Source organism: Ammodytes marinus (genome assembly GCF_949987685.1).
Source record: "Ammodytes marinus genome assembly, chromosome: 22".
In the NCBI taxonomy this organism is placed as follows: Eukaryota; Metazoa; Chordata; class Actinopteri; order Uranoscopiformes; family Ammodytidae; genus Ammodytes; species Ammodytes marinus.
Window position 1 is genome coordinate 6299303 of NC_137226.1, and position 12423 is coordinate 6311725.

General features: G+C 40.7%; 1 protein-coding gene across 1 annotated transcript in view; it reads left to right on the forward strand.

Moving 5' to 3' along the window:
• The window catches only part of ppfia2 (PTPRF interacting protein alpha 2), a gene marked incomplete at its 5' end in the record, with an annotated part of 138305 nt that overhangs the window by 92292 nt on the left and 33590 nt on the right, over nucleotides 1-12423 (forward strand). Inside the window, 4 exons of the mRNA XM_080050712.1 lie at nucleotides 201-302; nucleotides 4183-4347; nucleotides 5614-5688; nucleotides 11826-11933. Of these exons, the coding sequence (XP_079906838.1) occupies nucleotides 201-302; nucleotides 4183-4347; nucleotides 5614-5688; nucleotides 11826-11933 (450 nt within the window). The remainder of the gene's footprint in view (nucleotides 1-200; nucleotides 303-4182; nucleotides 4348-5613; nucleotides 5689-11825; nucleotides 11934-12423) is intronic.

Below are 12423 nucleotides of genomic sequence, written 5' to 3' on the forward strand. Positions count from 1 at the left end.
AAAACTGTATGTTAACGTGTCAATGTTTTTGTTATTTGAATAACTCATAGTAGGAGTTGTTCTCAGTGATTTGATGTTTTTCAATTGTCCAGTGTTTACAGTACACTGCATCACTTTACCTGTGGCGGAGTATTGTGTGATGCTGACCCTTGTACTGACCTGTTCCTTAACCTTTCTTATTTCTTTCTTCACATTTTCAGGAGTTTGCTGCGCTGACAAAAGAGCTCAATGTCTGCAGGGAGAATCTGCTGGAGAAGGAGGAGGAGATCTCTGAGCTCAAAGCCGAGAGGAACAACACCCGGGTGAGGACATGCACGCACACAGACACCCACACACACACACACACACACACACACACACACACACAAACAAACACACCTTTAATAATATACTTAATCGATTATACTGCTACCACTTATGCCAATTATGTAAAGCGGTGTCTGGGCAAATAGAACTGATCTTTCAAATAGAAATTAAGTTCATAATTATATGTGTTCTGTCTACATCCAACACCCTTTAAAGCTTAAGTCAGTGATTATGGAGAACGCATGAATCAGTAAATCTCTCCTCATTACGTGCTGAATTTTCTTTTGTTGGTGTTATTACACAGCCATAGTAAAACATATACTGTATGTAGAGTAGATAAAGTGTATGTGTACAAAGGGGCCACCATAGCTAGCAGCATGGCAGTTTACAGAGCCTAGGCTGTGTATTAACACTGGATTCTTTTAAATTTCCATTGCAAAAGTTTCTAAAAGTTTCACAAGTCAACCTCGAAAAGCCTGCTTCACCTTCTTATCGACAGCGCCCTGAAGAAGCTTAAGCTATCTGGTGGGTACGCTCTGTTTTTTAAGGGCTGCAGAAGCAAGCATCCAAAGCAACCATGTGCACTGTCTGTTTCCAATTCACAGACCTACCTCATTAGCTCCCCACAGCACATTCTGGCAGAATATCTTTCCACTTAGTTTTTACCGTTGAGCAGCCATCCATGTAAACTAAGTCCAAATGGTGCTGATGCCCTGCAGTGTCCGGTTCATTGTATTTGAATGAGAGAAAAAAAATACCACAAATAAACAAAAACACATTAGGAAATCAGCTTGATTTTTGGCTGACCCGATAAGTCCCGCATCTTAAATAAGAAAACATTTCCCTTTTTTTAAAGCAGTGAGCAGACTCTGCTGTTGACAGATAAGACTCTGTTTTCCATCCACACTACTGATTATGTGTGCTGGATTTACCGTCTTGCACTATCATTCTCTGGGTACTAGAGGAGGCGGAATATTTTAGCACAACAGCAACTGAGAAAAAAAAACAACAACAGGGTGAGGTGCAAGAAACGGGGCAAGAAAAAAGCAATTTTCAAACTCTCACTTCACTATCACCTCAAATTTTCCAATGTGAAATTACTAGGCAAGCTTAATTAGGCTTGGTTATGTCGCTAGTCGGGGTTTTTAATGGTTCATAATAGCATGTTGGAAGGCGTATGTAGACAATCGGTGGGCTTAGGATCTGACGGCATACAGTATGTGATGACAGGGGTAAAGTTGATTGGTTGTTTCAGATAGGCAGAACAAGCTAATGACATGCATAATAAAGGATGACATTTTCTTTTTATTGTGGCTATTGTTCTTAAGACGTTAGCGAAGGCAGAATTTGTTTTGTATTATGGTTGATGCCACGGTGTGCATTGTGTTGAGTGTGTAGGAGTACATATACTGTAGTATGCAAACATGATGGCTGCTAATGAGACAGTTGCATCAGTCCGACAAGAGAAAGGACAACACCCAGACACCCAGTCTCTTTTTAAAGTGCAGTGGATATATGCATGTTGGCTTTCTTCCACCTTCTATGCACAGTACATGTACATACAACATGTGTTGGGCCCATTCAGGCAGACAATTAGACACACAAGAAAAGCAGACAACAAACTATGGATACAATGTTGTGTTGTTTTCAATGGCAACAGATACAAAACAGATGCTTGAAGATGGATGTAATTGATAATATCTTGATTGGGAATTTGCAATTGTGCTTTACCTCTTTGTTACTTTATTTTAAACCACATGTGGAGGAATATGGTTTCCCTGGATGCATGTTTGAAGGGATAGTTGAACCGAAGCCAAGAAATAGTATGGCACATGAACCAATGCACAATGTTTTTTTACACTTCGATTTTTGTTAGGGTAGCTCTGTGCTCAGCTAAGCTAAGCTAACCTGTTGCTGGCCCCTCTACATATTGAACGGACAGAGACTGGAAAGTTGTACCAATCCGAGCAAGAAATTGAATATTATATATAAGGGTACTTCCCAAACTAGTTATTCTTACATATGTTATCCCTTAATGATGATGATGCTGAACCACCAGCATCCATAAATCAACTTCAAGTAAATACAGTATATCCTACAACCCTCTTAACATGTAGGTTGTCTCTGTGTCTTTGATTGGGCAATTTGACACAGATGTTGTGTTTTATTTGGCACCTCTTTCACAAATTGACAACAACACGTATGTGTTTCTTGTAGGTATAGGAATATGATGCATTGATACACAATTAAACAATATCCTGCTTACTGTGTCTCTCTTATTTAGAAGCATTGTAGAGCTTGGTTAAAAAAATAAATGCAGCTGTATTTAGTTCGACCAGTGATACCGAGTGGGGAAGTGGATTTCCTAACCAGTGGTCAACCACAGAATACATTGTGGAAGCCTTCAGCCCGGGATGTTTAGACTGGTGAAGAGAAGGTATGTCAGGGAAGAAGAGGCCAGTGAGGTTTGTAGTCTCGGTAAGAATGGGGAGATGATTTTGAGCTGGAAGTATGCAGCACTCTCTCCAACCAGATCATTATTTTTGGGGGTATGAATGGTATGTACTTGGACAGCTGTGTTTCTCCAAAAAACTGTGATAGTGTTTCATGATCCAGGACCAATATGAGTAACAAGGGGAAATGAAAATGAAAGCAGATTATACTAAACATGGAATTAATGATGCTTTACCTCTGCAAACACAAAATAATTCTGTCTACATGGTCACATATTGGTTGTTGTTTACTACCAGTTGTTGTTAATGGTGTCTTAGGTGCCTTACCTGAAGTCAGTGCTAACAGATCTACATGTCTGTCTGTTGTGTGTTGGCAGCTGCCTTGGCATGCTACGTAGCAACCCAGGTTGTTATAATCCCTTTTGTGCACTGCTGGAAGAATAGCTCTTACCTTTTGAGTAGATCTGAATTACTTTTGTTCGCAAACTGCAGCGAAATTCCCTAAAGAATAAAATGGATGTAGTTAGTGTAAATGGCTGCTGCCGTGTAAGATTTTCTTGATGCACACTTGTTAAAAGGATTGGGTTGTCACTCTAATAATAATACAAAAAGAAAATGCAATTTTCGGCCCCACTTTAAAAACTCAACTAGAGAACCAATTTGTTTCAGCATTGCACAGAGATAGCTTCGCTTTTGCTTCTTCAGGCTTGCTTTTTCTTGAGCAAGCCTCAAGAAGCATTGATTCTTGGATAACATTTGTCTTATTCTTTGAATTTTTTATTTGGTGGTACAGTGTTGTTGACTTGTCTAGTAGAGAGTCTGTTGAAGGACACTTTAAATGCACCTTTTTTTCTTCTATTGTTTGCAAAAATAGGCTTCAATAAATCCTCAAAAGGATACTTTGGTGTGCAGCAAACTCCCCTCTTGTTTTTGAATTCTTTCATGTAATGCCTATAACTTTATAACACCGTTGTGAGGGGGATTCCTACTAGGGGTGTTACAAAACACAAAAGTCACGGTACGGTGCAAGAATACTGCTGAAAGTTCTCTAATAGATAAAAGTAATCTCAAATAAAAGTGCAAGTGAAGGCATATCTACACCCGCAGCTTATGGGGCTTTTTCAGTACACAAAAACACTACTGCTGTGAACAACAAAGTTCTACAATAAATAAAATACTCAAATGAGTCCCGCACCGCAATCAAAACGAGCCTTTACATTCGGCACATTTAAGTCATATTAACGCTTTTTAGGCCCATCATTACGAATTGCGGTTCACCTCTTGAACTGCTGTACAGTACTGTATCTGTATGTGTCTGTATTTGTGACGGTTCGGTATGAATATGTGTATTATTTTGACACCCCTAATTCCCACTATTCCAATGGTGATGATAACAGTCATTTCCTCCTGTGTCTCTTTTTAGCTACTGCTGGAGCATTTGGAGTGCCTGGTGTCTAGACACGAGCGGTCACTTCGTATGACGGTGGTCAAGCGGCAGGCCCAGTCTCCATCGGGGGTGTCCAGTGAAGTGGAGGTCCTCAAAGCGCTCAAGTCCCTGTTTGAACACCACAAAGCCCTCGATGAGAAGGTAAGGGAGGGTGCGCCGCCATTAGCATCCATTGTCATTTTCATTTTAATGTGTCTACCTAATCCAGGAATCAGTGTGCCTGCTGTATTATTGGTCTTCTATGTATGATGCAGGTGCTTTACATTTGTTTCAAAAATTATAATTACGGCCCTTGTATCATGTATATACATTGGAATCAAATGTTATGTTGCCATCCAACCGTAATTGGTTTCACTGAATTTTTCCGGGGGATTCAGCAATGTTTTAAATAATTTCCACATTTCCATGTTTAGAGATATGTGTAATCATATGAATATATGAAGACGGTGACATTATTTGTATTTGTTAAACGTGAATCATGTATTCTTGCGTTGTATGTATGTTGTAATAGAGGGATTAGGTTCATACGTTGAAACATTGTCATCCGTGTGTTTTCCTGTTATACCATTGTGAAGGGTTGTGTGCCCATTCCAACCACAGCGCATCTCTCCTGCCTCCTCACAGGCTGCTGATTCGTGACTTCTGCCCCCTGAGTGATATCACTATCACCGCGGCCCCCTGTAATCCATTCATCCTCTCCTCTAAAAGCAATTTTTTTTCTATAAAGCGTGTGCTATGGCATGCTGTTCAAGGGAATAAAAGCTGCGGGGTTACAATTTCAACTCCGACCCCTGACTAACTTTTTAATCCAGGATCAACCCTTCTCTGAGATCTGTTGTCCTACCTGGGATGCAGCAGCGTGTATTGCACAGTTACCACACAGTGCTAGTAATTGCTCCATCACAGCCGGGAGTGACAATCCTAGAAGGAGATGTTCTGAATTCACAGAGGGAGAAAGGAGTATGGCGGGGGGGGGGGGGGGGGGGGGGAGGGGGGGACGACGACACTGTGCTTTAAAAGCAATAGAAGCCTCATAGTGTGTCTTTGAAGCCACAGCAAAGTGTTCTTGTGGAAATAAAAAGGACAGCTCTTTCTTTTGTATCAGCAGGGATTCTCTCTGCTGTGTTAACCCTTGGTTGTTAAGACTGGAATTTAAAGGTCACATATTATGCTCATTTTCAGGTTCAAAAAATTGTAATTTGGGTTTTCTTCGAGAAGCTGTTTTAGTGAATTTTCATGGTTCAGTGTCCCAAAAGAAAACCTTTATATTTCTCACAGTGCCATTGCTGAATCTCCTCTTTTCAGAAATGTGTGCATTCCATGTCCTGCTCATTACAATGCAGCAATTTTCATTTTTTTAATACGATGGTCCATCATGATACATCTTTCTTGTTTTTGTTTTTCCAGGTCAGAGAGAGACTACGAGTGTCACTGGAGAGGGTTTCAGCCTTGGAGGAGGAGCTCACAGCAAACAATCAGGAGGTAACACGCCCACTTTCTTGTTCTGTTTACAAGTAATAATGTTGTTTTCACTGTCCTGTACAAGTACTATCATCAATGTGTTGCATTTGGGGGTATTTTATCCTCAATGGCAATGGAATGATAGGAGGATAACGACATAATTTGAACATACAACATACAAGTCGTGTCACAAATATACTGAAATATGGATGCATAACATTGCATGCCTCTAAAGAACATGAACCTGCTCACATACAACCGATGAACAGCATTAGGTGTTATACTTTATAAACAATACAATGTGTCCTGAATTATCTATCAACTCAAATATCCCAACAAAAACAACAAGAGAACCTCCTCTGTTCACATTAGTATCCGAGGCAAAGCGCTGACAGACAGACAGGGTAGTGGAGACCCTTTTGCTTCAGTGGCCTATAACTCCCTGTCACCCCTCCTGGCTCAGACTACAGCAGAAGTGCTGGAGCGATTCTCACACTTTGCAGATGTGTGGTTACAGCTAGGGAAAGGCCCCTAAGGCTGCCACTTCACAGCCTGTCACACATGCCAGTCTGACAATCAGGGCTACAATCATACACTGGTAATGGCTAGAATAAAATTGTTGGTAAGGAGAGGAGAAGGGATGGGAGGTGGAGGGACAGACAGTCAGGTTGGGAGAGAGCAGCAAAGACAGGCAGAAGACCGAAATAGAGGTGGCAGGTGGGAAGCAGCAGAGGGTGTGAGTGTGAGTGTGGGTGTGGGTGGGTGTCTGTGTGTCGGCGTCTGTGTTAATGAGAGGTGCACTTGGCCAAAGATCATCTGACAAGAAGTGGAGACGAGAGGGGCATGGGTGTTATCCATGAAGTGGGGGGAAAAGTGGAACTGACTAGGGCCCAAATCATTAGTGCCCTCAAAAAGCCTGCTTTTACTATACTTTTAAACTAAGTATGAACAGTTCTTAGTGATTACCATTATAAACACTTCAGATTCACTGGAAGAGTTGTATACTTAATTATTTTATAACACAAAATTATTATTTTTTTGACATGGATCAATGGCGAAATGGGGCCCACTGACACTACTTATTTTGGGCACAGAGTTTTGTCTGTACGCCCCTGAAGAGGTGGGAAGGAGAGAAAGACAGAGTGAGGCTGAACAGACAGATTGTAATGATGTGTTCGGGTAGTGAGTTCAAGTTGCTGGTGGTCTGAATCCAAAGATTAAATTATGTAAGCTCTGGTCCGAAAAGGGAGTTGAATCGAACAGAAGAAAAAAGCAGTTGAACAGTTAATAAATATATATATTGTGACAGGGTCACTGCTTCCCAAAGCATGCCTCTCATTTTTCTTTTACAGCTTTTTTTTTCAGGACAGAGACTGCTTTTTTAAACTGACAGACATCTCAGGAGTAGAGAACATAGCACTTTGAAATTTTTTCTTTTCTCACATATCTCGGCCAAGGTTATAAAAGAGCGCACAGTACTTATTTTGCGAGGCAGTCCCTCATAAATGGTTAACACTACACACCTGACAGTGCGGCGGACGTATGATTGATTGGACCTTGAGGCGCTGGAAGATGCAGCTAAAGCTTCTTTGCGGGAATAAAGAACGTCCGTGTCTCGTGGGCTCCAGGGAGGCGGGTTAGAGCTCGACCGGTAATTGAATGGTGATGGAGGTCTGGTAAAAGCCCCCCCACCACACACATACTCTGTCTGTCTGTCTCTCTCACTCACTCACTCACTCACTCACTCACTCACTCACTCACTCACTCACTCACTCACTCACTCACTCACTCACTCACTCACTCACTCACTCACTCACTCACTCACTCACTCACTCAGTCACTCACTCACTCACTCACTCACTATCTCTCTCACACACACACACACACACACACACACACACACACACACACACACACACACACACACACACACACACTTCTCCCGGCAGGGCTCTTTAGAAAACATGCGGCCATGCCCGACAAAATCATTGGCCCCTGACCTCACAAAGGCTCAGGTGTTCAAGTGTCCCCTCACTGATTACTGCTGGTGATTGCAATTTACTGTTAGGGAACAAACAGTAATACATGATATGTGTTGGAGTCTATCTGTGGATAAACTGTTGTTATAGGGGGACACAATGGGCCCTAATCAACAACACTGTGACACATTTTGAAAAATAATATCATGTAATTTTCGGTGGTCATGTTCAGGTAATCATAAACAACATGAGTGACGCAAATGCACTTAAGCTGATATTATAATACATAAAGTTTGATTTAAGCATATAAACGGTCAAACTTAAAGTCCTAAATCGTGGATGACTGCCGGAAATGCACCTGTTGGAAGACAAAGAAGAAGTACTATACATCCCTTTTGCTTGATATTGTGGAAAGACTTGAGGCAGTGGAAGATAATGCAATCTTTAGTTGCTTACTGTCCTTGATGGCCACAGTTAGTAGCTTCTGTAAATTCCCTGAAAGGGAGGGGTTCTCAAGGGAGCGTCGCAATGCAGATTCTGCTAAATACTTCAATATTATACACTGTTTCTTTGCAAATAAGGTCTCAGGATTTGTATGTGTGTATTGTGCACATACATTTGCTGCGACTGCATGTGATTGATTGTAATTTAAACGCACTGCAGCAGAGACTTGCATCTGACATGTTACCAGCTCTCACCTTGACTAAATCAATCTTTTATACCCCAAGACACCTCCCCCCTCCCTCTCCCCCCCAACAAAAATCAAATGTTTCCAATGACAGACTGACAGTCCACTCCATCCAACACGGTATAGTGCTGTAGAAAGATAAGGCAATCGTGATTAGGGGGGGGGGCATCATTTTCTTCTTGTCCCTCTCCTTCTCCCTGTGCGTCAGATGTCTGCCTTTGATACGAGGTGGATCAACAACATCAAAAAGCATATCATTTTTTTCGGCACAGTGTTCATCTTGCATACGGCAAACTTCTCCTTTTGCTTTCTGTCATTTCACTGCCGGAGACGCATCTGCAGCATCTATGCCATTCATCACTTGTTTGGCCTCTATCTCGCAGGAGGGTTTTAGAGTGTTTGATCCCCGAACTGGAGAAATTACAGACAATCTCAGAATAATGCCATGGATACAAATAGATGGAGCATAATAAAGCCTCGGTTCAAAGTAACAAACAGAGACGAGAGTCAGTGTGAAACAGTGAATGATAAGAAGCCAAGCTGTTTTGAAGCTGCAGGATTAAAGGTGGAGTCGGCAATATGCAGAATGCTTTTTGACCAAATAATTTGTTTTGTCAAAATCAGTGAATGTTTCCTCACGATCCGCTACCTGTCCGTACTATGTGTGTGCTAAAACATCTGGTGTCAATACACAGCCTAGGCTCTGTAAACTGGCATGTAAACAAGGGGTATGTAAAACAAACAGGGCCACCATAACTAGCAACATGCCAGTTTACAGAGCCTATGCTGTGTATTAACATTGTTTTTTTTACCTGTACGTACAGGTAGCGGATCATGAGGAGATATTCACTGATGTTGACAAATAAAACATTCTGATAACAAGCATTCTCCAGAGTGGCTGACTCCACCTTTAATGTATACGGTAAACCCTGTCCTTTGTGGATAGGAGACCAATCCACTTCTACTGCCCTTAACATCGACCGACTGTGATTGTGTTATGAGGGCAGGTTAGAATCTGACTTTAAACCAGTTCATTTCAAAGTCACTTTAGAGCATTGTTTGTTTTATCGACCGTCAAGCCATCGATCATCCTGTAGCTTCCTTCACGCTTTCACTCACAGCAAATGTTTGCAATGCAATTTTCTCCCCCTTTCATATAGAGGAGCAGATTTTTTTAAGCTTCGCAATAAGTGTATAGTAACTGTATAATCAACTCCCTCTGTAGCAAACTGTATTAATACTATAGATTGTATTCTGATGTTTCATTGAAATAGTAGTACACATATGAGAAAACATTAATATTTGAGATTCTTTGGTGAGTGAGAGATTAAAAAGTCTCCAGAAAGAGTGTTAAGGACTCCGAGTTGAACCAGCATGATGTAGCTTTAATCAAATCATGCTAACAGTGTGGGGTATTTGGATGACATATGATTTTGTATTTCATTAAAAAGTGGAGAGACATCCTGGCAGGCACATACAAATTGGATCAGGTTAACAAACGATAAGAAAAAAAATAATAATAAAGACCACTTTTTCTTGGCTAATTTTAATCAACTACAAGATTTGCAAAATTCCTGCAGTGTTTTTTTCCAAAGCTGCGTTGAAGTAATCACTTTAAAAGTGAGGAGAGTTTGCAGGAGGTCATATTAATGTTTTGAGCTGACTTTAAATGACTATCTTACACCCACATGTTTCCGGTTTCTTGTTTGTTGAGGCATCACGGAGTCTATGGATGCTTGACATTGTTAATGAGAGACATATAAGAGCAAAGTACACTACTGTCTACCTTTCTCTTCCCCTTTCGTGAGGAGAGAGGGGTAATAACATGGTGTCCGCCAAGCAAGAACCCTAATTATTATTGTGTCGGTCAATCTCCTGACAGGATTATGACTTAAGGACGGCTGCTTAAGGTGGGGGAATGGAGACACCAGGTCCGCAGAACAAGATAATTATAGTGGTTGTGTAAAGTGTTCCATGTGCGGCCAGGCTTCATGTTGGTTAAAGCTATGTACCAGGAATTCCTTCACGGAGGTAATTTACTAGTTACATAAGAGGGAAACTTGACATGTTAAAGGTGGAGTCAGTGATTCTGGAGAACACTACTGTTTGTACTGTGTGTGTGCGCTGGGGGGGAAAAATCCAGTGTCAATACACAGCCTAGGCTACTGGTATGTTGCTAGCTATGGTGGGCCCCCTTTGTTTACATACCAGTTTACAGAGCCTAGGCTGTGTATTCACACTGGATTTTGTTCGATAACAAGCAGAATCTCTGACACCAGCTTTAAATGGGAGCTGCAGTTATGTAGGGGAGAACGGGGTAATTTGTCACACGGGTTGGTTGTCACAATCGTTATATCTCGGAACCAGAAGGCACTGTCTGTGAAATTTTGGTATGTAAATATCCAGAATTGGGATCAGAGGTCACCTACATAGTCTTCCTTGGAGTTAGACTGCTGAATTTGATGTGAGACGACTGTTTGTGTTTTTCATGTCAAATTGAAATTTTTTAGCTCATCAGTATTTTTCTTCTTGGCTTTTACACAATGGGTTTATAACAAAACACTTGTTACCCATACAAAGTGTGAAGGGTAAACTATAGTTTAGATTGTGGTTAGCAAGCTAATTAGTTGTCAGATGGTTGTTGACCTTGATGCTAGCAAGAAATTCAAGTTGGGGTTGGTCGTCATATTTTTTGGGGGGTTGGTTGTCACATGTTATCTCAAGGCTGCAGCCAGAAAAGGAACCCAATAACGAAATAAATTGTCAAGCTGTATCCTCACTGACACCCCAGAGAAGGAAAGAATAAAGCAGGAAAAGGCAGCTAGCATGCAAAAGAAAAAAGGGCAACAAAATCAAAACAACCCAGTGCATCCCAAACTAGACCAGCTGCCAAGGCTACATTAAGTTATGTAGGCCTATTTGTCAACTTGACAATGCAATTAAACTTTCAAATGTAGTTCTACTTTCTTGCCTTCTTTTTAAGATTATTCCCATTAAGATTACATTGTGACAAACAACCCCATAGTGTTTGACAATCGACCCCTTGATGGGGTTGGTTGTCACAATGGGTAAGGGTGTCTTTGATGATTAATTTCTTCTTTATTACAATAAGATAGAAAAAGTGAGGGGTACACATTTCAAGCCAACACCTTAAGCTTCAATTTAATGTAGGAATGACTATTGAAAGATGTTTAGGTGATAAGCAATTCTCACTAGAGTAAAAAGTGTGCCTACTTACCCCGTTCTCCCCTACTCATAATGATGTGTTGATTTCATGTTTGAAGATTCAACAGGTCCCGCTTGTGTTGCAGAAGCCTGATTGAAGGAAATGCAACAATGCATATTAAAAACTTTTAATATTTTATTTCTGTATGATCTCAGCTCTCTTAATCTCCTATATAAACTGTTTTTATATATTTGCTGCCGGTATTGTATCATTGTGTTTATTATACATCTAAGTTGCATGCTTTTGCCGCCATCTTTTTTCTTAGATCGTGGCCTTACGGGAACAAAATGCTCACATTCAGAGAAAAGTGGCTTCAGGAGACGGGGAGGACATACTGGAGAGCAATGAAGCTCAACAGAAGGTCCATGGCAAGGTGAGCCTCCTCATCTAATATCCTGTAAGAAATACCTTTTTATGTCCTGATTCCACAACAATGAATATTCTGTGAACTAGCACACATGGTTAGCCAAATTGAATGTAGAAAATGTAGAAAACACTAACCTTAGAACTAGTGCCAGAAAGAGGATTTGATTTAAACCCGTTTAGCCTAATATGACCAATACATTTTTACAAAATAGAGACTAAATTATTTATCCTTAAAGGTGTTCCGGGGAACATTCAGTTTGTGTTCATTCTTACGCCCTACCCATGACAAAGGCATTAAAAAAAACTACATGAAAATAGCATTCTTTGCACTGATGGTCTCGTTTGCTGTTAGATGTCATTTCTGATCAACTAAAGGAAAATGAGAATGTTTCAGAAATATTTAAATGTTCGTCGTAACCTCAGTTCATATTTATTTAATTTTTGCTGCACATTTAATTCCACCTGGCCCTTTAATTGTCAGTTAAAAACTTGATATA